The sequence below is a fragment of the Nothobranchius furzeri genome, chromosome 1 (assembly GCF_043380555.1).
Source record: "Nothobranchius furzeri strain GRZ-AD chromosome 1, NfurGRZ-RIMD1, whole genome shotgun sequence".
Lineage (NCBI taxonomy): Eukaryota > Metazoa > Chordata > Actinopteri > Cyprinodontiformes > Nothobranchiidae > Nothobranchius > Nothobranchius furzeri.
This window is the reverse complement of record NC_091741.1, coordinates 54,226,692-54,246,833: the sequence shown is the minus strand read 5'-3', so window position 1 is coordinate 54,246,833 and position 20,142 is coordinate 54,226,692. Positions and strand designations below refer to the sequence as shown.

At 41.0% G+C, this 20,142-nt stretch overlaps 3 protein-coding genes across 6 annotated transcripts; 2 read left to right on the top strand and 1 right to left on the bottom strand.

Moving 5' to 3' along the window:
- The first annotated feature begins 2,708 nt into the window (after nucleotides 1-2,708).
- On the top strand, nucleotides 2,709-9,729 carry zbed4 (zinc finger, BED-type containing 4). 2 transcript variants are annotated; one of them, XM_015956798.3, is made up of 3 exons: nucleotides 2,709-2,877; nucleotides 5,032-5,087; nucleotides 5,203-9,729. In XM_015956798.3, the coding sequence occupies exon 3, from the start codon at nucleotides 5,222-5,224 to the stop codon at nucleotides 8,960-8,962; it is 3,741 nt and encodes a 1,246-aa protein (XP_015812284.1). In that variant the 5' UTR covers nucleotides 2,709-2,877; nucleotides 5,032-5,087; nucleotides 5,203-5,221; the 3' UTR covers nucleotides 8,963-9,729. The 2 variants fall into 2 exon arrangements, with proteins under 2 accessions (XP_015812284.1, XP_015812291.1); XM_015956805.3 differs by having other exon boundaries at nucleotides 2,755-2,890.
- A 1,371-nt stretch (nucleotides 9,730-11,100) lies between these two features.
- On the bottom strand, nucleotides 11,101-14,275 carry alg12 (ALG12 alpha-1,6-mannosyltransferase). The gene is made up of 9 exons (XM_070554306.1): nucleotides 14,091-14,275; nucleotides 13,101-13,233; nucleotides 12,849-13,022; nucleotides 12,581-12,775; nucleotides 12,385-12,503; nucleotides 12,100-12,323; nucleotides 11,784-11,953; nucleotides 11,603-11,678; nucleotides 11,101-11,530 (listed from the first exon to the last, which is right to left on the bottom strand). The coding sequence occupies exons 1-9, from the start codon at nucleotides 14,247-14,249 to the stop codon at nucleotides 11,287-11,289; spliced, it is 1,494 nt and encodes a 497-aa protein (XP_070410407.1). The 5' UTR covers nucleotides 14,250-14,275; the 3' UTR covers nucleotides 11,101-11,286.
- A 345-nt stretch (nucleotides 14,276-14,620) lies between these two features.
- On the top strand, nucleotides 14,621-18,593 carry creld2 (cysteine-rich with EGF-like domains 2). Of its 3 annotated transcripts, none has more exons than XM_015956833.3 (10): nucleotides 14,621-14,897; nucleotides 15,103-15,185; nucleotides 15,399-15,509; nucleotides 15,802-15,893; nucleotides 15,988-16,164; nucleotides 16,250-16,348; nucleotides 16,605-16,688; nucleotides 16,791-16,886; nucleotides 18,034-18,174; nucleotides 18,306-18,593. In XM_015956833.3, exons 1-10 carry the CDS (start codon nucleotides 14,754-14,756, stop codon nucleotides 18,362-18,364), a joined length of 1,086 nt encoding a protein of 361 aa, XP_015812319.1. In that variant the 5' UTR covers nucleotides 14,621-14,753; the 3' UTR covers nucleotides 18,365-18,593. The 3 variants fall into 3 exon arrangements, with proteins under 3 accessions (XP_015812319.1, XP_015812313.1, XP_015812328.1); XM_015956827.3 differs by having other exon boundaries at nucleotides 18,034-18,192; XM_015956842.3 differs by lacking the exon at nucleotides 16,250-16,348 and having other exon boundaries at nucleotides 18,034-18,192.
- The last annotated feature ends 1,549 nt before the right edge of the window (nucleotides 18,594-20,142 follow it).

Sequence of the window (20,142 nt, the reverse complement as noted above, 5' to 3'; positions counted from 1 at the left end):
AGGCAAGTAGCAGCAGCAGGCAGACTGGAGGAGTATAGACGGATCATCCCCCAACACAACAATGCGTTTAACCAGCAGACAACTCCCACCCTTACGTAGTGTGGAAAGCCAACGGTGCCAAAAATACGTGACTTTTCGTATGACGTTGAGGCTCCTTGATAAAAAAAGATTTGTGTAATTCGCAGACAAGAATATTTATTATCTAGGAAAGATCAAATTAATAATTCAACTGGATTAAAATAAATATTTTTCATAATAACGGGACTAAGACATATTCAAATTTGAATTAATGTTATTTCTAGGTTGCAATCTTTGTCGAATTCTGGATCAGCTCTATTTCAGTTTTAGTACAACATTTTTAAAAAGTTTGCAACCGTGAGACAAAGTCAAACGTTATTTGTTCTGTTGGCTTTCCATAACCCTTTGCGTTAGACGCTGGAGGTCATGTTGGGTAGTTGTAGGCTAGATTTTCCACAAAAGGGCCCATCTGTCACAAAATCGTTTTGTGTTGCCATTTGTTGGTCTTTAAATGCCAAACAAAGCACTGGGTTCTCAGGTCTGACTAACAGGCATCATTAGAATAATGAATCTGTACAATACATAAAATAAATTCTGGCAAAGTTTCCTCATTTGATTGGCCTTTATGACTTAAATAAAATAAAATATAATTGGGGGAGAATGAAGGCATTTTAAATATTCTTGCAATTTGCATTTTTCAAACCTAAATTTAAAAATGCAAGAAAAAAGAAGAGGAGACTAAACAACATGGTCATGTCTACATTTACAAGACAGGAGACTAATGGACCAGATCTTTATTTACTCTGTAATTGCATTTTAGGGCTGAAGGTATTTTGTGCGTTCCCCTCCCTGGGCTGCCACTTTACCATGGTGGAGGGGTTTTAATGTCCCAATGATCTTGTCTGAGGTTATATGCCTCTGGTAGGGTCACCTATAGCCAACAGGTCCTGGATGAGAAATCAGACAAAGTGCAACCCACAGATCCCTTTTGATGAACAATACAAATAGAAACAGTATTCCCTTGCCAAAATGTGGGTCACCGGTGGCCTGGTGGCCGGGCATTCACCCATGGAGCCCGTTGTACCGATCTGTTGTGGTAATGAGAGAGCTGAGACAGAAGGCAAAGCTCTCGATTTACCAGTCGATTTAAATTCCTACCTCACCTATGGTCGCGAGTTTGGGTAGTGACCGATAGAACGACATCACGGATACAAGCGGCCGAAATGAGTTTTCTCCACAGGGTGACTGGGCTCTCCCTTAGAGATAGGTTGAGAAGCTTGGTCATCCAGGAGGGGCTCGGAGTAGACCCGCTGCTCCTTCACATCGAGAGGAGCCAGTTGAGGTGGCTCGGGCATCTAGTTATGAAGCCTCCTGGACGCCTCCCTGGTAAGGTTTTCCGGGCACGTCCAACCAGGGAAAGACCTAAAGGATAACCCAGGACACACTGGAGGGACTGTCGCTCGGCTGGTCAGGGAACACCTTGGGATTCCCCCAGAGGACCTGGCCCAAGTGGCTGGGGAGAGGGAATTCTGGGCCTCTCGGCTTAGGCTGCTGCCCCCGCAACCCGACCCTGGTTAAGCGGCCGAAAATGGATGGATGGTGTTTTGTGTTGTGCTCCAAACACATCTTTTAGATCATGTTCACATTTATGAAAGCAAAATATGCATTTTTGAAGAGATGTAGAAATTGGAAACTATTTTTCTCGCATTTTGGGATTTAGCCACCTAACCTACGTTCCAAACGCTTACTTGCGTTTGCACTTTCAGACTTAAAAATATTGAACATCCATCGATTTTCTTGCACTTATCTGGAGTCGGGTCACGGGGGCAGCAGCATAAGCAGACAGGCCCAGACTTCCATATCCCCTGCCACTTAAGCCAGCTACTCTGGGGGATTCCTAATGTGTTCCCAGAGCAGCAGAGAAACAGTACTTCCAGCATGTCCTGGTCTTTATATCTTCTCCTAATTGGGCGTGCCATGAACACCTCACCAGGAGGCATCCAATATTTAACATACAACATAAAAGTAAATGTAATTTCCTGGCAAATGCAACAGGTGCGCTCGTTTTTTTTTCTTCTAATAAAGTTCAGTTGCAGTTGCAGCTTGCACTCACAACTTTTAACACGTATTCATAAACTGTTTCTAATGACTCCGATTTTAAATGACCAGTTTGGTTAAATTGGACCTGGAATTTAAAGTTTAGATCCTGGATTTGATTCATAACGTCCATTTCCTGTGAGTTGGTTTCATTGGAGACTAGCATGTCACTGGATTTGACTTGGGACTTTCGTGTCTTGGGAATCCATTCAGGATTGGAATGTTTTAAGATCTGACTTGACTCAAGACTTGAAAGCTTGCACATCTCGGGACTTGCCTGAAGACTTGAGTAGAACAACACAAGAATTAATCACCTGCAAAACAGTGATTTGTTCTCACCTTTGGAATTGGAAATTTAGATGTTTGATTCTTCTGAGTAAATGAGTCAAAAATATTTGACAACTTAAAGTTTATTTTTATATTTTGATTATTTGAGAACTTGCTCATTTATTTTTTGGCTGTATGAAGAGACCTCGGGGTAACAGAATAATAACGATAGGCCTATTTTGCTTCAGCGAGGAGCGTGAGCTCAGTGACATCACCAAACGTGTTCCTTCCATCCGTCGCTGAGTGGAGCTGCTTCTTCTTCGGCCGAACTGCCAGCAGACCAGGAGACAAAAGCAACAAAGTGAATCCCCCCTCCAGATCAGTCAAATGTGTCATATTTAACCGTTTGTTGACCGAAACTCTGTCAACACATCGCCAGACTTCACCGTAAAGTCGCTGGGCTCGTAGAGATCTCTGGAAAGAGTCCGGACACAGGTGAGACGTCGTGGTGAGTGCTGCTCTGGTTCGGATTCTGTGCGGTTCGTGCGTTTCCTTAGCTTGGTTCTGCCTCGCCAGGTTAGCTTGCGTCCTGTGTGTGGCCTAGCTGACAGCTAACTAGCTATCAGTCATATTGTAGTCCGATCTTCAGTTAACTCACTGGTCAGTGGGTCTTAACAGTAACGATGTGGTTGTAAATGTGTGATAGGTGTGGATATTTGGGCTAAAAAACAGGTGGCAGAAGTGTTTAACCTGCGAGGTGTTTATGTGTTTTTATTAGCATGGTGGCTAACCCAGTTAGCCACTAGAGTAGCCATCGTCATGTTTATTGATGGTGTAGCCATACTCTCAGTAATATATCGGTATTTTCCTGTGTTCGCGGTTATGGGATGTGGGTCGGACGTGTTTTATAATCATGGCAGATTTATTTCATTCTTATTTAGTGGATAACACGAGTGTTGCCATTTAAACACAGTGGTTTTTTTTTTTTAAAAAGTACAGGCTAATCAGTGTTTGCTATTATTGTGCTGTCCTCTCGCTTCTTCCTGTCTAAAGCAAACCCGGAGACGGTACGATAAACTGTTTAAAGCTACACTAAAAAGTGTACAACAACAATACTGTTGAGGATAGAGTGGTAGCTTTCCACACACACACACACACACACACACACACACACACACACACACACACACACACACACACACACACACACACACACACACACACATATATATATATATATATATATATATATATATATATATATATATATATACTAAAAATTGTACAACAACAATACTGTTGAGAAAAGAGCGGTAGCTTTCTATAGGAGTTTATATATATATATATATATATATATATATATATATATATATATATGTATATGTGTGTGTGTGTGTGTGTGTGTGTGTGTGTGTGTGTGTGGCTAGAGTAAGATGATGACTTTGATAATCATTGTTTCCATGTTTCTCCAAAGTGAACAAAGTGAAGCACACAGGCTTCAGTGGCTTCTATTTAAAGGACTCTTTTTTTTAAGCAGCTTGCTCAGATCTTTTGTTTCGCATTTTAATAAAATGTTGGGAAAACTGTGAAATAAAAACCTAATTTTAAGGAGCAACAATGCAAGTGTTAAACTAGCTGATCACACACTAAACAATGCATTCAGAATTGACTGTAGGCAACATTTAACCAGATCTTTTGGCTTGGTTTGGATTTACTGTAAGATTTCAAACTTTGTTTAGAAAGTAAGGTTTTTTATGGGTTTAGGATTAAACTTAATGAATTCAGGACAGTTTGTGCCATTTTCCTAATGCTAGATGATGTGGCTTTCTCTGGGTGGACAATATAACAGCTTTGATTGCAGCACAGTTGTAAGAGTGACTTTGTTGTATTTCCTTTTTCCTTTCCATGATCTTTATTTATTTGAAAAAAAAAGTGTAAATTTGGTAAAATGAATGAATTGATACTCTTAGTTTAAATTGGATTTTTTTCTCTTTTGAAACATTAAATATGTAAAGGGGTAGGGCCTTAAAAGTGCATACTTCAACCTACCTCCATTTCAAACAATGTTGATTGTTACAAATTATGTTATTTACGTTTTAAATAAAAATAAACAAACAAATATATATGTGTGTGTGTGCGCGCGCGTGTGTGTGTGTGTGTTTTTCTTCACAGAGCATGAGTATTTTTGGAAACCAAAGTGTTTTGCATACCGTTGCTATTAATGGAAAATTCCTAGAAGTCTTTTTTTTTAATTTTCAACAGTTCTAAATGTTTTGAACAGTCAGATATATTTTTCAGGTGCTTACCAGCATTTAAGAGCTATGACACAATTTGAGGGGCCAATTCCTACTAAAGCTGATGTTCCATGGTACCCGTTCACCTGGTTAAACCTGTCTGTAGGCAGTTTTCATTTCCCTAGAGATGCACGTTTGCTTTAGTTTGTTTACAGTTTTTAAAAATCACAGTTTTTAGGTGTAATTGTTTCATATTGTTTCTTCATTTCATTATTTTAATAACAAGTGAGTGTTTTAGACGATAGAAATGAATGTAAAATGGAAAGCATGATTTGTCACTGTGGAACTCTTGTATTACCTGTATTTTCAATACACAGATCTTATCTGATGTTGGTTTTGTTCTCTTTCTCTGCAGGTTGTGTTACAACAAAGTGGAACTGTTTCAAGTTATAAATGGAGAAGAACATGCAGGTGCTCTGGATCACACACAGAAACACACATATCACTTCACTGACTGGAAAGCCGCTGTATCAATGACTACACCAGGAAAAAGTGACTGTGTCTAACAAACCTAACTGTTTTTCAGAAACCATAAGGCTGTTGCCATGGACGTGGACGATGATGTTCCCCACATGAGTGAGGATCTCTTTACTGATTCCGATGGCTCCATGGATAGTAAAAGGAGAGAGGCAAAAGGGACCTGCTTAAAAATTGAGGGGCAGGACGGTTACGTGTTCAAGTCCTACAGCATGAACCCCCATGATACCGTGGATGCCATGTTACCTGCTTGCTCCTCAACACTGGATAAAGACTCCTTCCCTTGTTTTCATTTATCATCTCAGGTTGACAAAGAATTGGAGTTGGACAAAATGTGTAACGCTGATCCAGCTTCCCCCAACACTGACACTGAAGAACATATAGAGAGTGACAAATTTGAAAATGGAAGCGGATCAAGTGAGAATGTGAGAGATGATATTGAGGACACGAATGGAATCGAAGAGGAACTGCAAGACGATGAAAGGTTGGCATTTGGTAGCTCAATCGGCCCTTTTTTACCTAGAGATGTAGATGATTATAGTAGTTTGTTCAGTGGATACACAAGCACCCTTTACGATGTTGCAATGGACGCTGTCACTCAGAGTCTTTTGTCCTCCATGAGGAGTCAGTCCAATCCGAGGAAAAAGTCCCCTGCATGGAATCATTTCTGCATATCTCCACGTGACAGTACCAAAGCAATCTGTTTATATTGTATGAAGGAGTTCAGCCGGGGTAAGAATGAAAAAGACCTCAGTACAAGTTGTTTAATGAGGCATGTACGAAGGGCTCACCCCACCGCGCTTTTACAAGATGGAGGAGACGCGTCCTTTTTTAGCTTGCCAAGCTCATCTTTCATACCTCCCTCCCCAGGCTCACCAAAAAATGGAGACTTGACTAATAGCATTCTTCCTTTTTCCTCAAAGAACACTTCACCGTCCACATCCTCAGCTGAAAGTTCAGACCCCTCACCCAAAGAAGTGTTAAACAAAACGGAACCAAATCTAGACTCGTATGCCAATGCCGACACTGTTTGTAGTGCCCTTTCATCTTTACATTCCAATGAAAGCAACATTGAAGACATGTCATTTGGTGGGCTAGAGCGCCCTCCAGGAACCCCTAAAGGTTCTAGTTCCCGTCGTAGATCAGCCGTGTGGAAACATTTCTATCTGTCACCTACTGACAATTCCAAAGCAGTGTGTATCCACTGTATGAATGAATTTAGCAGGGGTAAAAATGGAAAGGATCTCGGAACAAGTTGTCTTATTCGTCACATGTGGAGGGCCCACAAAGAGGTTGTGATTGAGGAAAATGGATTGGGTGGACACATCCCCCCACCCCATACAAACTCACCCTCAGCGTTGTCCCGCACTCCATTACACGATTCACTCGATATTAAAAAAGAGCCATCCCTTCTCCTGTGCGCGTCAGAAACCATATCAGATGTATTGCCCCAAGGCATGGAGGAAAGTATTAACATTAAAGAGGAATGTGAAGAGGAGATGCATTTCTCAATGCAGGAGCCCTCACTCAATTTCTTCAAAACTCAGGGGGATGATGCACCACTGACTTCTTCATGTGACCTTTCTGATGGCCCCAGCCCTAATCAAGATCATTTAGTTTTCCAGCAAAACAAGAAGATCATGAAACGGGTGAAATCCGAGGTGTGGCACCATTTCATAGTGTCACCAGTAGACCAGTTAAAAGCACTGTGCCGTTACTGTCCATGTGTAATTAGTCGGGGGAAACGGGGCGACTTCGGCACAAGCTGCCTGATGAGACATCTTGTGAGACGTCACCCAGATGTACTGAAAAACCAAAAAAGCACAGATGACAAGGACTTGCCCCCTTTCCCCTACACCAATCTCACCACTACAGATGCGGCTTCAGCCAAAGACACTGACACCCCTGCCATTGACAAAAAGCCACAGATCGTTCCCGTTTTTAGTAAAAAGACATCAAAGCTGTGGAACCATTTCTCCATTTCACCTGTTGACCCTACAAAGGTGGTTTGTTTGCACTGTAGCCGTACAATTAGCAGAGGCAAAAAGACTACAAACCTCGGCACAAGCTGCCTCTATAGACACATGCAGAGGTTTCATAGACATTTTCTTGAAAGTAACAATACTCTCTCAGGTAATGTGCCGTCTGCTGAAATTCGTATTAAACAAGAAGTCATGGACACTCCGGTTTGTCAAACAGAGCAAAACTGCGGGAGGTTCAATGAGAATCATCCGGTTGCCAAAAAAATCACCAAACTTCTTGCAGAAATGCTTGCACTTGATCTTCAGCCATCAGCTCTGGTAGAAAATGCCGGGCTTAGCAGACTGCTAGAGTTTCTACAGCCTCAGTATTCTCTACCACATTCTTCTCACTTTACCAGCACTGTCATACCAGAGATGTATGAAAAGGTGAAAGGCGCTGTGCAGACCCACTTAAAAGAGGCTGAGGGGGGCATTGTCCACTTCACAACAGGTGTTTGGGTTAGTAGCCAGACACGAGAATACTTGACCCTTTCTGCCCACTGGGCAACATACGAGTCGAACATCAGACCTCAAGGTCAAGACTTTCACTGTTCTGCTCTCTTAAGTGTCTCACAAATTGACTGTGATCATGATATGCATGACATCCCAAAGCAGCTTGAAAATCTGTGGGATTCCTGGATCACCTCATCAGGACTGAAAAAGGGGTTCACGATAACGGACAACGACACCATCAGACATACTTTGGATGAGCATGGGCATGCCACCATGCAGTGTTTTGCACATGCTATAGATGTCATGGTAAGCGAAGCCATAAAAAGCCAGAGAATGGTTCAGAACCTCTTAAGTTCTGCACGAAAGATCTGTGAACGTGTGCACCGCTCAGAAAAAGCTAAGGAGATGTTGACTGAGCTCCAGAAGGCTCACCAGCTTCCAGAGAACCAGTTGGTCCAGGACGTTCCATCCAAGTGGAAGACCTCTTTATTCATGCTGGAGCGGCTGGTGGAACAGAAGAATGCCATCGATGAAATGTCGATTGAGTGTAATTTCAGGGAAATAATCAGCTACGACCAGTGGGAGGTTATGCTGTCGCTCTGCAATGCACTGAAACCTTTTGAAGTGGCCTGTAGGGAACTGAGCAATCGCACAGCCACTCTGGGACAAGTGATACCACTCATTCATATTCTCAACAGAAAAATAGACCTTCTGTTTGACGAGACTGTGGGCATAGACACTATGCTTAGGTCTCTAAAGGAAGCAATGGTGGCCAGGTTGTCTGCGACGCTGGATGACCCACGATACAGCTGGGCAACCATGCTGGACCCCAGATACAAGACGTCTTTATTTACAGAGGAAGAAGCTGAGCGCTGTAAACAAGATCTGATCCAGGAGCTGGACATGTCCAATTCTACCTCACTTTCAGCAGAGCCTCTCTTGCCCAACGGCTACAATGAGGTCACTGACTCATCTAGCGCTTCCCACCCAAACAAGGACCTCTGGTCAATGGTGACAGACATGAGACAAGTGATAAAGACGGAGGAGAGTCAAAAGTCCTCAGAGATGACAGTGTTGGAGTATTTGGAGGAAGACATTTTGGATCAAAGCTGTGACCCCCTAGACTATTGGAACCTGAAAAAATTCCTGTGGCCTGATCTTGCCAAAGTCGCCGCCCGTTATGTGGGCTGCCCCCCCAGCATCGTCCCAGCAGAAACACTCTTCAGCACTGCCAGTTTCAACTGTGCTTCAAATCAGCCCAGGCCTATGCTGGAGAACATGGAGGGTCTGCTGTTCCTTAAAGTCAACCTCCCTTTGATTTATTTTCAGTACTGAGCATTAGCTTGAAAACGTTTGTCAAGAACCAAGTTGCATAGCTGTGAAATGGGAGGTGTTACGTTGAGAAAATTGTAAATTATCGATTTATACACTGATTCTTAATGCAAAGGCCAGATTGGGTTTTTGTTGTATGGTGTACTACTGTTCAACACTTTGGAGCTGTTGTGATGTCTCAGTGAGAAGTGTATCAGGGAGGGAGGGCTTTTCTAGCTGTCGGGGTCGTTGGTAATATGCTTGTTTTCATTTCTGTCCACTCTCTCCTTGTGCCTTATCCCAAACTACTTCAGGTCAAAAAACTGTATATATAATTAGATTTGTGTGGATTGCATCAAGATCCTTAGTTTTATTTTTAGTCTTATTCTGGGGAGGGGCGGGGGGTGTAGAAGCTTTTTTTTTTCTCCCCAAGATGAAAACCTGGCCCAAAACTAAATGCTATGACTGAAACCTGTTTTAACATTATTTAATTATTTTTTTGTGCATTTGAGGCTCATGGTACAGTCACTTAGAAAAAGATGTTTTCAAGAAGACATGTATAATATTGCTGTATATTCTGAATGCAAGGGTTCTGTGGGGTAAAAAAAATTCACTTTAAGCACAATTTTAGTTTGTTGGGGGTTTAAATTATGGGTTTGTTATTGATTGATACAGTGTACTGTACATTTTTATATAAAAATGATTTCTGAACTTGATTTGATAAATGTTTAGCATTGGAACTGGATAATGAAAACTTTGTGGTCATTTGTAAATAAAGGTTTTCCTTTTGCGATCTTCTTTTTCATTGTGAAAAACAGAGTTGCTTGCACGTAACAGGATGAGATCTTTTGAAGTAAACAGTTAACTGTTTTGAACAACCTCAGCATGGAGAAATAGATTATTTCTGAAAGGAAAGCTGTGCTAAGTCCTATTCCAAGTGGTGCTGGTTCCAAAGTGTGTTAAAACGCTAATCTCAAAATGTTTATAGCAGTTTGTCAAATGTTTTATAAACTTTCATACCCTAAATTTCACATTACGTGGTAATTTAGATATTAGCTGCATATCTAGGTATTAATTTTATGTGGAATTTCATAATGGCGGAATACAAAATGTGAAATTTATTTACTTAATATGATAGTATAAATATTTAAACATTTTAAATGTTTTGGTAACACTTTACAATAAGGGTACCTTTATTAATGTTACTTAGGTAATTATTACGCAATAAACTATTATAAACTTAACTACTTAAAGTCTCTTCGGAGTATTTCTCTTGTCCGATGGCACCATCTAGTGGCTGACAAGCATATCACACTAAAAGTCCGTCACTGTTTTAAGATGGCGTCTTCACGTTTCTTGGGTTTAAATGTGCTTCTGTAGCTGACAGAGCTACAACACGTTTTACGAGTATTACTCACATGTCATGTTGTGTTTTCATATAATTATATTTTAAAGACGCTCGTCCGTGAAAAGCTCATCAACCCTGCATCAGCCGAGGTATTCCTTAAATTTGAAGCAAGTAAGCGGTAGTCCAGCTCTATTGGCTGGTTCTGGTCGGCGCTCAGTTTCCTATTGCATGGAGCTCTGTGGGGCAGGGGGCATGCTTAGCAGAAAACATAAAGACGTATTGCTTACATTTTATCTCAGTGCATGATGAGATAATCACTTTTACGGATTTCTGAAAAACCATACATCATTTCTGAAAGAAAACTCCGGAAAGCTACTTTAATGTCAAGTAATACATTACTACGCAGACACCGCCTCTGGCATTTTGTCATAACTTTAAGGACACTTAATAGTTAATACAGAGAAAGTTGATAAAGGGACCCCGTGTTTATTAATGCTTAATAATGCACTTAGTAATGTTAATACATTACCTCTTATTGTAAAGTGATAGCAATGCTTTCCATTAGGATAATTTTTTCAATTGAGATTTAACTGAAATGAAAAGTTTGAATGCAAATGGTTTTAAGACAATTAGCTCATTGATTCCATCAGAACAAATCTTTATTTCTCCTAAATGAGGCCATTCAAAGAGCTATCTACAACATGTAAAAGTTTATAATCTTTCCACAGAACTTCACTTCAAAAGATTAAAATTATAAGCCATAAAAGGGCATGTGTACAGATGCCTGTTGGTTTAAGGTGTTCCCGTCACTTTACTTTCAATCAGCTTTATTGGTATTCACATTTCTGTCTGCAAAGTGTACACATAATTCTTAATGTAATCAATCCACAAATCTGCTGGAGACGTAGATCTTGCTGATCTGTATGAAAATGGGACATCTGGAGAAACTTATGCACTAATTGTTTTCACAAGTCAAAGTTCCAGAAAAATCAGCCCATTGTTAACTCTTCTCTTTGGGCCAGTCAGTTTTCCTCTCCATCAGGACCGTTTTCCTCTCTAATCGCACGCTGACTGGAGGGAAGTTTGTCATGTCGAAGGCGAGGTTTTTGTAGCCCTCGATGAAAGCCAGAGGCTGATGAGTGACCAGAAGCTGCTGTATCTTGGTGAAGTTGGCCTCCATCAGAAGGTGTGTGTACATTCTGATTTCAGGACTTGTGGGGTTTAAACCTTCTCTTTTGTCATATCTGTCAATTTACAAGATACGAAAGTGATCAAATTATGTTTTTAAATGACCCAAATGAATAAATAACACCTACCTCCAATTTTTGTTTTGCTCCAAGAAGCGGGACACTCCCGTCTCAGCTGCATAGGTGTCGATGTGCACAAAGACATCTGAGGAACAAAAGCATGATGATCATAGATCATAATTTTGAACTGCGGTTTAAGCGTCTATGAGGATTTGAATTTCAAACAGAAATATCTGAAAGCAACTCTAACCTGCTGTCGCAGGAAGCAGCTTGTGAAGTTCCTGCATTCCTCTGCCACCAGGGTAATTGTGGTGCGAAGCATACAAACAAATGCTAGAGTACATTGTGTTGATCAACAGCTGTCCAACCACAACAGCTGATCCTAGTTTGTACATCCAGGATTTCTGATAGTTGCACAAACTAAAGCAAAACGAGGAAGGAAAAATTATAGAAAGGATTGTCCTCTGGAGCTTATTTTCTGTTATTTTCATGTTTATTTGTGAAATGCTAGCGCATGACAAGAGAATTTCCTAATAGAAACGCAAAAATGTTATATTTGAACTTACATGAACAGGCAGCCACGTGCAGCAGCCAAATTGAGCACTGGGAATGTGTAAATGATGAAACGCAGCTCTTTGTGAGGCAGGAGTGAGTAGATGAGAATGAAACCTACAGTGGGAAGCAGCAGCGACCTTACTCGCCTGTCAAAGAGGCCAAGAGGTACAAAGAGAAGCGTGCAGCCCAGAGCACGAGGAACCGCAGAGTAAAAGTACCACAAAAAGGGAGCGGTCTAATAGAGAAGAGTTGAGGAGAATTTGGAGTGTCCAAGTGAAAAAGATTCACTAGATAACATTCGGAAAGGATATTCCCCAGTTGGAGCTCTTGTTTAGGATGGTATTGTACCACAAGACCTGGCCCTCAGGCCACAGAAGTCTCCCCCAAAAGAAGGAGTCAACTGTCACTGTCAGAGCTGCAGAACACAAAGAACACCAGTTAACTGATCATTCATGTATTATTTAAGGTAGGTTATGTGAACTGTCAGCGCACCCAGGGACAAGATCCCAGCAGGAACAGCGTAGGAAAGCAGCTGCAGCAGTCCAAGCCTCCTGCTCAGCAGAGACATCAGCAACATGAGGCCCAGGAGGATGCACAGCTCAGACCGGAAGACGATGACCACCAACGCAGAGAGGCAGATGAATCGAGCATGTTTCTGAGCCATCCATGATGTGAACGCTATAAGAACTGGGGACACAATTTTACAGTCCTAATACAGTTATTCAGGTGACTCCAGAGTCTCTTGTTGGAGTTATCTTACCCAGAGGGAGTGCAAAGACATTGGGGAGTGTCCTTGTGCTGTAGAACATCAGGTGAAACTGGGATGCACAGGTAAGGCAGAAAAGACCTGCAACTGTGGAGCCAAACTGCCTCCTTACCTCTCGCTGCATGTGCCACAGAGCAGCAATGACACACAATCCCAGTGAAGCTCGAACTGCACAAAACCACCCATGCATCAAACATCTTTGTAGCTCTTCACAGAGAAAGGAAACACTTGAATAGGTTTGTCTACCTGTTAGCTGAGTGTAGAATTTGGGTGCATCCAGCAGAGACAGAAGAAGGACAAATGGAGAGCAGAATGCAGAGAGAAACAAGGGTCCGAGAAACGATCGTGGCACAACTCCAGGGAATTCATGATGATCGTACTGAAAAACAGGAAAACTATTTTTATCCTTAAAAGGCACAAAAAAGGTTAGAGTTTGGAATTTTTCAAATGTAATTACCTGAACAAATTAACATGGACAGAATTCTCTATTTTACAGCATTCATGTTACAACTTTCCATTTTTCAATCAATTAAACAATGTTCAGTGCTATTACAAAAGACTCTAAACAAATACATGAAAACTACAATTTTTTTTTCAGATAAAATTATAATTCTCAAAAAGTTAAATGAAAGGCATTTATGTGCTTTGAACAAAAGTCAAGGTTCATTTGCAACTTTGTTTTTTTTAATTCTATAAATAAAGCTACGATCTTGATCTCTCATTAATAAAAATAAATGTTAGTACAGTAAATTTAAGACAGACAGGCAGGCAGACAGACAGACAGACAGACAGACAGACAGACAGACAGACAGACAGACAGACAGACAGACAGACAGACAGACAGACAGACAGACAGACAGACAGACAGACAGACAGACAGACAGACAGACAGACAGATAGATAGATGGGTGTTTTATTTAAGCAGTCCGGTTACAAAATAAATAGCAAATTTTGGTAGGTTAATTTTATTTTTTTGCACTATTGCTAATATTCCATAATATATATCATATAATATTTATTGCCATTTATAATAATAAAATATAACTAAACCAAAATTATTTTACTCGAGGCTTTGTATTGAAAAACTTTGAATATTACTTGCACTTAGGAATTCTGTGGATTTTAAACTCAGAGAGACACAAGTATTGAAACTAAAGAGTGTATTTAGGATTAGTTACAGATTGTTGTGTTTTGTAGCTATTTAGCTTGTAAGCACATCATGTAAAGACAGCTTACCTTGTCAAAGTCAAGTCTGTGATACAGAATGTCATGTGCCGCTTGTAAATTGAAACTCTCTTCAACTTTAGTGAAAGGGCAAGAAAATAAATGTAAAGCAGCGACAGACATAAAGAGAAGCAGCAGAGGTAGCCCCACAACTCTTCTTTTTTCAGCCATGACAGCTGAAAGGATCACTTCCGGTCAACACCGGAAGCGAATACATATTTTTACGTTTCATGAGACCTGTGTGAAAGAATGAAGAAACGTTAAAGTAATACATGGATGAAGTTCATATTTATTTGAAAATAATAACATTAACAATTTGAGGCAAAATTATTTATGTTCTTTAATTTTCCACGTGGGAATTCTTTTTGTGTCCCGCGCGTGGCGGCTTGTGATTTGTCGTTTAGAAGATTGGCATGCTAAGTAGCCAATCATGACAAGCCACAATCTGATTCGGAGTCTGACGCGGAAACTACATCTTTTTTTTTTCAGTAACCGGCATGTAAATACAACTTTGCCGTGCTTTGCATAGACTAACGCTATCTTTGATTTAATGCTTAAAACGGATCCTTTAGATGTGTTCGACCATTTTAACTCGCTATTATAAGCTGAAACCTTGTTTTCCGAGGTGGTTGGAGCACTGACATGAAAGCGTGACTGAATTTGGCTGCTGAGACGATGCTGTCCTCCGGTTCAGAGCTGCGGCTCTTGCGCCTTTTGTTTTGTGCCACTCTTATTTTGCTTTTTCAGGCCGACGAGGCTAAGAAGGACTCGAAAAGCGCCTGTAACACCTGCGAGCAAATCGTTGATAACTTCAACAAGGTCAGAGAACATTTAGCAGCATTTAATCGTTCATTTTCTTCACATTAATCAAAACAAACGATCATATTATGGTCTGTTAATATTTTTATTAGAAACTGTATCAGTGTCTTACATGTCAGCAACATAAAGCAGTCATTCACACACACACACACACACACACACACACACGAGTTTTTTCTCATTTTAAGAGTATTTCTCATTTTAGGCCTTTGACAGAACAGCAAAGCAGAATTTTGGAGGAGGGAACACAGCCTGGGAGGAGAGGAAACTGTCCAAGTATGAGACAAGGTGAGACTACTGCTGCCCCTGACCAGGTCCAAACTACAGGTCAACCTGCCACAGGGCGCTTCAACTTGCCCTACTTGTGGAAAGATAATCGGTATCCCAGATAACTAATAAACTCTAAAGATTTGCACACAATTGTATCATCAGACCACCCAGTGCGGCTGCTGATTTTATGTCGTTATTATCAGAAAGTTTGTCCCTCTTGTCTTTCTGTAGCGAGATTCGTCTGATGGAGATCGTGGAGGATCTGTGTGAGAGCAGCAGCTTTGAATGCAACCGTATGGTGGAAGAACATGAGGAGCACTTTGAAACCTGGTGGTTTAAAAAGTGAGTGGCATGTCACATTTTCAGTGACATTTGGAAATGGTTGTATGGACTGTTCCAAAAGATGTGATTAGCCTTTTTCAACAATCAAAAGAGGATTATTTTAACTAGACTGTTTATCCAGATTCAGATCGGTGTCCTTTCAATGATCAAAACTATCTAAAGTATGAGAAGAAATTCTGTCTCCTTAGAGACACATAAAAACAACTTGTTTTAATTAAATAGTCCGTCTGACCTTTTGCCTCACATGCAGTAAACATCACCTCTCCCTATTTGATTCCCTGTTAAAATGCAGGAAAACGAAACATCCTGATCTGCATAAGTGGTTCTGCATAGACACCATTAAAGTGTGCTGTCCAAAGGGGACATTTGGACCTGACTGTAACGGTGAGGTTATGTTCCCGTCAGACTGTATTTATTGTATTTTACATATTTAAAAGGTCCATGTATCTGCAAGTGAGACTGTGTTTCTGTCTTCCAGCTTGTGTCGGGGGTTCGGAGACGCCGTGTCATGGAAACGGACAGTGTGACGGTGACGGGACGCGTGGAGGGAATGGGAAGTGCAGATGTGACCAAGCTTATAAAGGCGACTTCTGCCTGGACTGCATTGACGGTTACTTCAATGAAGTGAGGAACGACACATACTCTCTGTGCACAGGTAACGCTTTGAGCTGACCTGCTCTACTTAAGAGAAAACACCATAGGCTCATAAATCTGAGCTTGGACTTCACATCCTCCCATAGAGTGTCATTTGTCGTGTAAAACCTGCACGGGAGCGACCAATCAGGAATGTGATGAGTGCAAAGAGGGCTGGGAGGAAGATGAGCAAGAAGCTTGTGTTGGTATGAAGAACAAATCTGTGTTAATCATTATGAGAACTACCTTGATTTAAATTCAGTCTTTAGCCCCATTATTTTGGATTTACTCATCAGAATTGAGTAAAATAAGATAGAAGATGACAAAAAAATTAAAAAATACTATCTTGGTATTATGGCTTGGTGTTCTGATTACATTATCATAAAGGGTTCTAAGTATGCAGTGGATGAGATGTGTTTAGTTTATATCTGGTTAAACAATCACATCTGTAATGAATTGCAGATGTGAACGAATGCACCAACGATCCTTCGCTGTGCAGAGAGGGTCAGTACTGCCTCAACACTGAAGGCTCCTACTCCTGCAAGGGTAAAAACCACCACAGTACCCCCCCCCCCCCCCCCCCACGAATAGATCCTTTCCTCTTTTTTTTTTTTTTTTTTCATTAAAAAATGTTTGTGTTCCTCACAGCCTGTGACATTGAGTGTGCCGGCTGTTCTGGACCCGGTTCTGATCAGTGCCAGGCTTGTGCCAGTGGATACCAAGATGTCAAGGGAACCTGCACAGGTCTGATGTACATGTTTATGACATCTTGCTTGAGTGTGATGTTTGTTTGAACTAGGACAACACAACACAACACACAGCATTCCTCTTAAATGAACTGGTACCTCATTTTCAAACTTTAAAGTTTAGAATCATTACAGTTCTGCTTTTTTAATTAAATACATTGTTTTAGTTGTTTAAAATGATCATCATCTTGGGAGGAATAACTACAGGTTGTTTCACTGTGTGACACAGAGAGCAAACTATCAAAGATCTTTGAGTAAGTCAGCCCTGAGGTTATGGGAAAAGTTTTTTTCTTTTTTTTTTGTTCCAGAAAGTAAATAAATGGTGAATTGCTTGGGTCATAAAAAGCCACACAGCTCTATATCACACACAAAAAAATTTGGATTAAGGAACTCACCCATTTTGACTCTCAACAGGGAAAACGGTTGTTGATTTAGCATCCAGGAGAGAGCAGAGCACGTCTGCCAGTAGAAGCTAACCGTTAGCATTAGCAACTCTACAGCATGGTGGAACTCATTCAGTTCTGTTATTTGTAGAGATAAAACATCAACATTGCATTTCTTACTTTGTTAACCAATCAGAGGAGAGATGTTTATACATCAATAATAATAATAATAATAATAATAATAATAATAATAATAATAATAATAATGAGTAAGACTCCAGATTCTGTTGTTTAGATTCATTCATACTAGAGACCACAGCAAATGTATTGAAATAACAGTTTATGGCTCCTTTAAAAGTCTGTATTTGAATGTTCCTATAACCATTATTGTCCTGTACAAATAAGTGACTTCAGTATGAATAAATTATTACCCTTCTAAGTGAAAATGTTGAAATTGTGTAAAGTGATGATACAAAAGCTCGCTGTGATCCTAGTGAAGAAAAAAAGTGAAATCAGTTCTGGAAGCAGAAATGTTTCCCTGTTCAGCCTACTTCAGCTGAGTTTACTAATCAAACTCAAGAGTTAGAGTTTGTTGAACCTCCTTTCAGGAATTCTCTCCAGATCAAAATAATCATTTGATCCTGTTATTCCACAGAAATGTATTTATTGTTTGAGCAAAAATAAAATCTCTGAGAGTACGAACAGCAACAGACTAACTCCTCTACAACACAGGCTGATGGGTTCATCTGGTTTGTTTTGCAGACATTGATGAGTGTTCTGGGTCTGAGCCAGTGTGCACAAAGGAGCACCAGGAGTGCATCAACAACAAAGGCAGCTACCTGTGTGTCTGCTCCAGTGGCTACGAGGAGCGAGACAGAGAGTGTGTCCAAACTCAACAGCAGGGTGAGGACGGCCACTCAGGTTACAGCACTACTCACGTTATTTACTTCATGATGCACGTGGAACAAACTCATGTTGTCTTTTAAGGCACATCCTAACGTTGACCCTTTTTTATGCATGTCATTTGATTTTAGACGCCTCGGAGGAGTCGGAAGCATCTCAGACCATCTCCGGTCCACACGGCGAGCTCTGATGCCAAAACGAGGACCACGAATCATGTGCTGGAGCTTAATTTTTTACATTTTTACCACATGCACTGAAGATATCAGCTGTTGTCTAACTTCATCAAACCAATGGTTTTTCATTGGTTGATTAAAAGGCAGAAAATGGGACATTTAATGCTCATTATGGACCACTTTGTCAAACTGTTTGAAAATCAAATTTGTTTCAGTGTTTCAATAAAGGTGAAGTAGGGTAACTTCTTAATGAGTCTGTCATCAAAATGTCTTATGTGGAACTGGATTGTCACACATGGTTCCATCACACCTGTCTTAGCCAATCTGCTTCCAGTACCTTTCAGAGTTCAGTTCAAGATACTTGTCTTTGTTTTCAAGGCTCTGCAGGGCTGGGCTCCAAGTTTTTTGACTAAGTTACTCATCTGATATAAACCATCCCGTGCACTTAGGTCATCGCAGCAATACCTACTAGTTGTGCCAAGAGCAAACTGCCCAACTAGAGGAGGTGGGGCTTTTCCAGTTCTGGCTCCCAAGCTATGGAATGGTCTTCCACTCGAAGTCCGACAAGCATCCTCACCGCCGGTTTTTAAGAGTCTGATGAAGACTCACTTTTATACAGTGGCATTCCTCGGCACATGAGATAGCCATATTTTTAGATCATTTAGCACATTTTAATCCAGGTTTTCTTGTTTTTTATTATGATTTGTTGCTCTTATTTCCTGCTTTTAGCTGTTCTTATTTGTTTTTATGTCTATTTTTTTTTACCATTGTATGGGTCAGCAATGATTTAATGTGTGTAGAGCACTTAAGTTTGCTTTCTGGCAATTGGTGCTTTACAAATAAAGTTGATGATTATGATGGCCACATGGTGGCGCTGTAAGCTCATAAAATGTGGGTTTTTAGCTTTCTGTTGGTAAATAGGAACTCCATCCAGTAAAGACTGGATGATTGTTGCTATTGTTTTATCATCTGCTCAGCCCTCCCGCCTCAGTTATTTCACCTCTGCACTTTCAGAACCCTCAGCATGGTTATCCAAATTTGTAAAGTCAAATTTAGACCAAAAAAAAAAAAAAATTTAAGGGACACGTCACAAGCACCTGGGGGATTTTGCCAGCTTGTCTGTGGTCACCACTCTCCCTCATGTGGGAACCAGAGTTCTTCCTGCACCCCCTCACCCCTCTGGGATTATGTCAGTTGTTTTGACTCAGCCAGTGGAGACCTGTCTGAGCTGGTCCTGAGCCAGCTAATATCCCGTATCACCCAGGTTGCTCACATCGTGGATATTAAAGAGCCTAGGTTTCTTCCCAGGCTGCACAGTGGTGCAGTGGTTAGAGCTGTTGCCCTGCAGCAAGAAGGTCCTGGGTTCGCTTCCCGGCCTGGGATCTTACTGCATGGAGTTTGCATGTTCTCCCTGTGCATGCGTGGGTTCTCTCCGGGTACTCCGGCTTCCTCCCACAGTCCAAAAACATGACTGTTAGGTTAATTGGTCTGTCTAAATTGTCCTTAGGTGTGAGTGTGTGTGTGTGTGTGTGCTTGGTTGTTTGTCCTTTGTGTCTGTGTTGCCCTGTGTTGTCCAGGGTGTACCCCGCCTGATTGCCCATTGACCGCTGGAGATAGGCACCAGCCCCCCCGCGACCCTACATGGACAAGCGGGTTCAGACAATGGATGGATGGATGGTTTCTCTCCACATTTACATCATTTTTGAAAATGCATGACCGCTGATAAAGAAGCCATCACTAACCCACACTTAAACAGATTAGCTGAAACTTTTAAAAAGAAAAAGCTTTCCTGTTA

Bases quoted from the DNA above. Each gene is read 5' to 3' on its own strand.
- alg12 (XM_070554306.1), bottom strand. From the start codon at position 14,249: ATGGCTGAAAAAAGAAGAGTTGTGGGGCTACCTCTGCTGCTTCTCTTT. The intron at 12,504-12,580 runs GTGCGCTGACAG...TGTGTTCTGCAG, and splicing joins TGCTGGGATCTTGTCCCTGG to CTCTGACAGTGACAGTTGAC. The intron at 11,954-12,099 runs GTAAGTTCAAAT...GTTTTGCTTTAG, and splicing joins GCACGTGGCTGCCTGTTCAT to TTTGTGCAACTATCAGAAAT.
- creld2 (XM_015956827.3), top strand. From the start codon at position 14,754: ATGCTGTCCTCCGGTTCAGAGCTGCGGCTCTTGCGCCTTTTGTTTTGT. The intron at 16,689-16,790 runs GTAAAAACCACC...TGTTCCTCACAG, and splicing joins AGGCTCCTACTCCTGCAAGG to CCTGTGACATTGAGTGTGCC. The intron at 18,193-18,305 runs GTTACAGCACTA...ATTTGATTTTAG, and splicing joins GGGTGAGGACGGCCACTCAG to ACGCCTCGGAGGAGTCGGAA.
- zbed4 (XM_015956798.3), top strand. From the start codon at position 5,222: ATGGACGTGGACGATGATGTTCCCCACATGAGTGAGGATCTCTTTACT.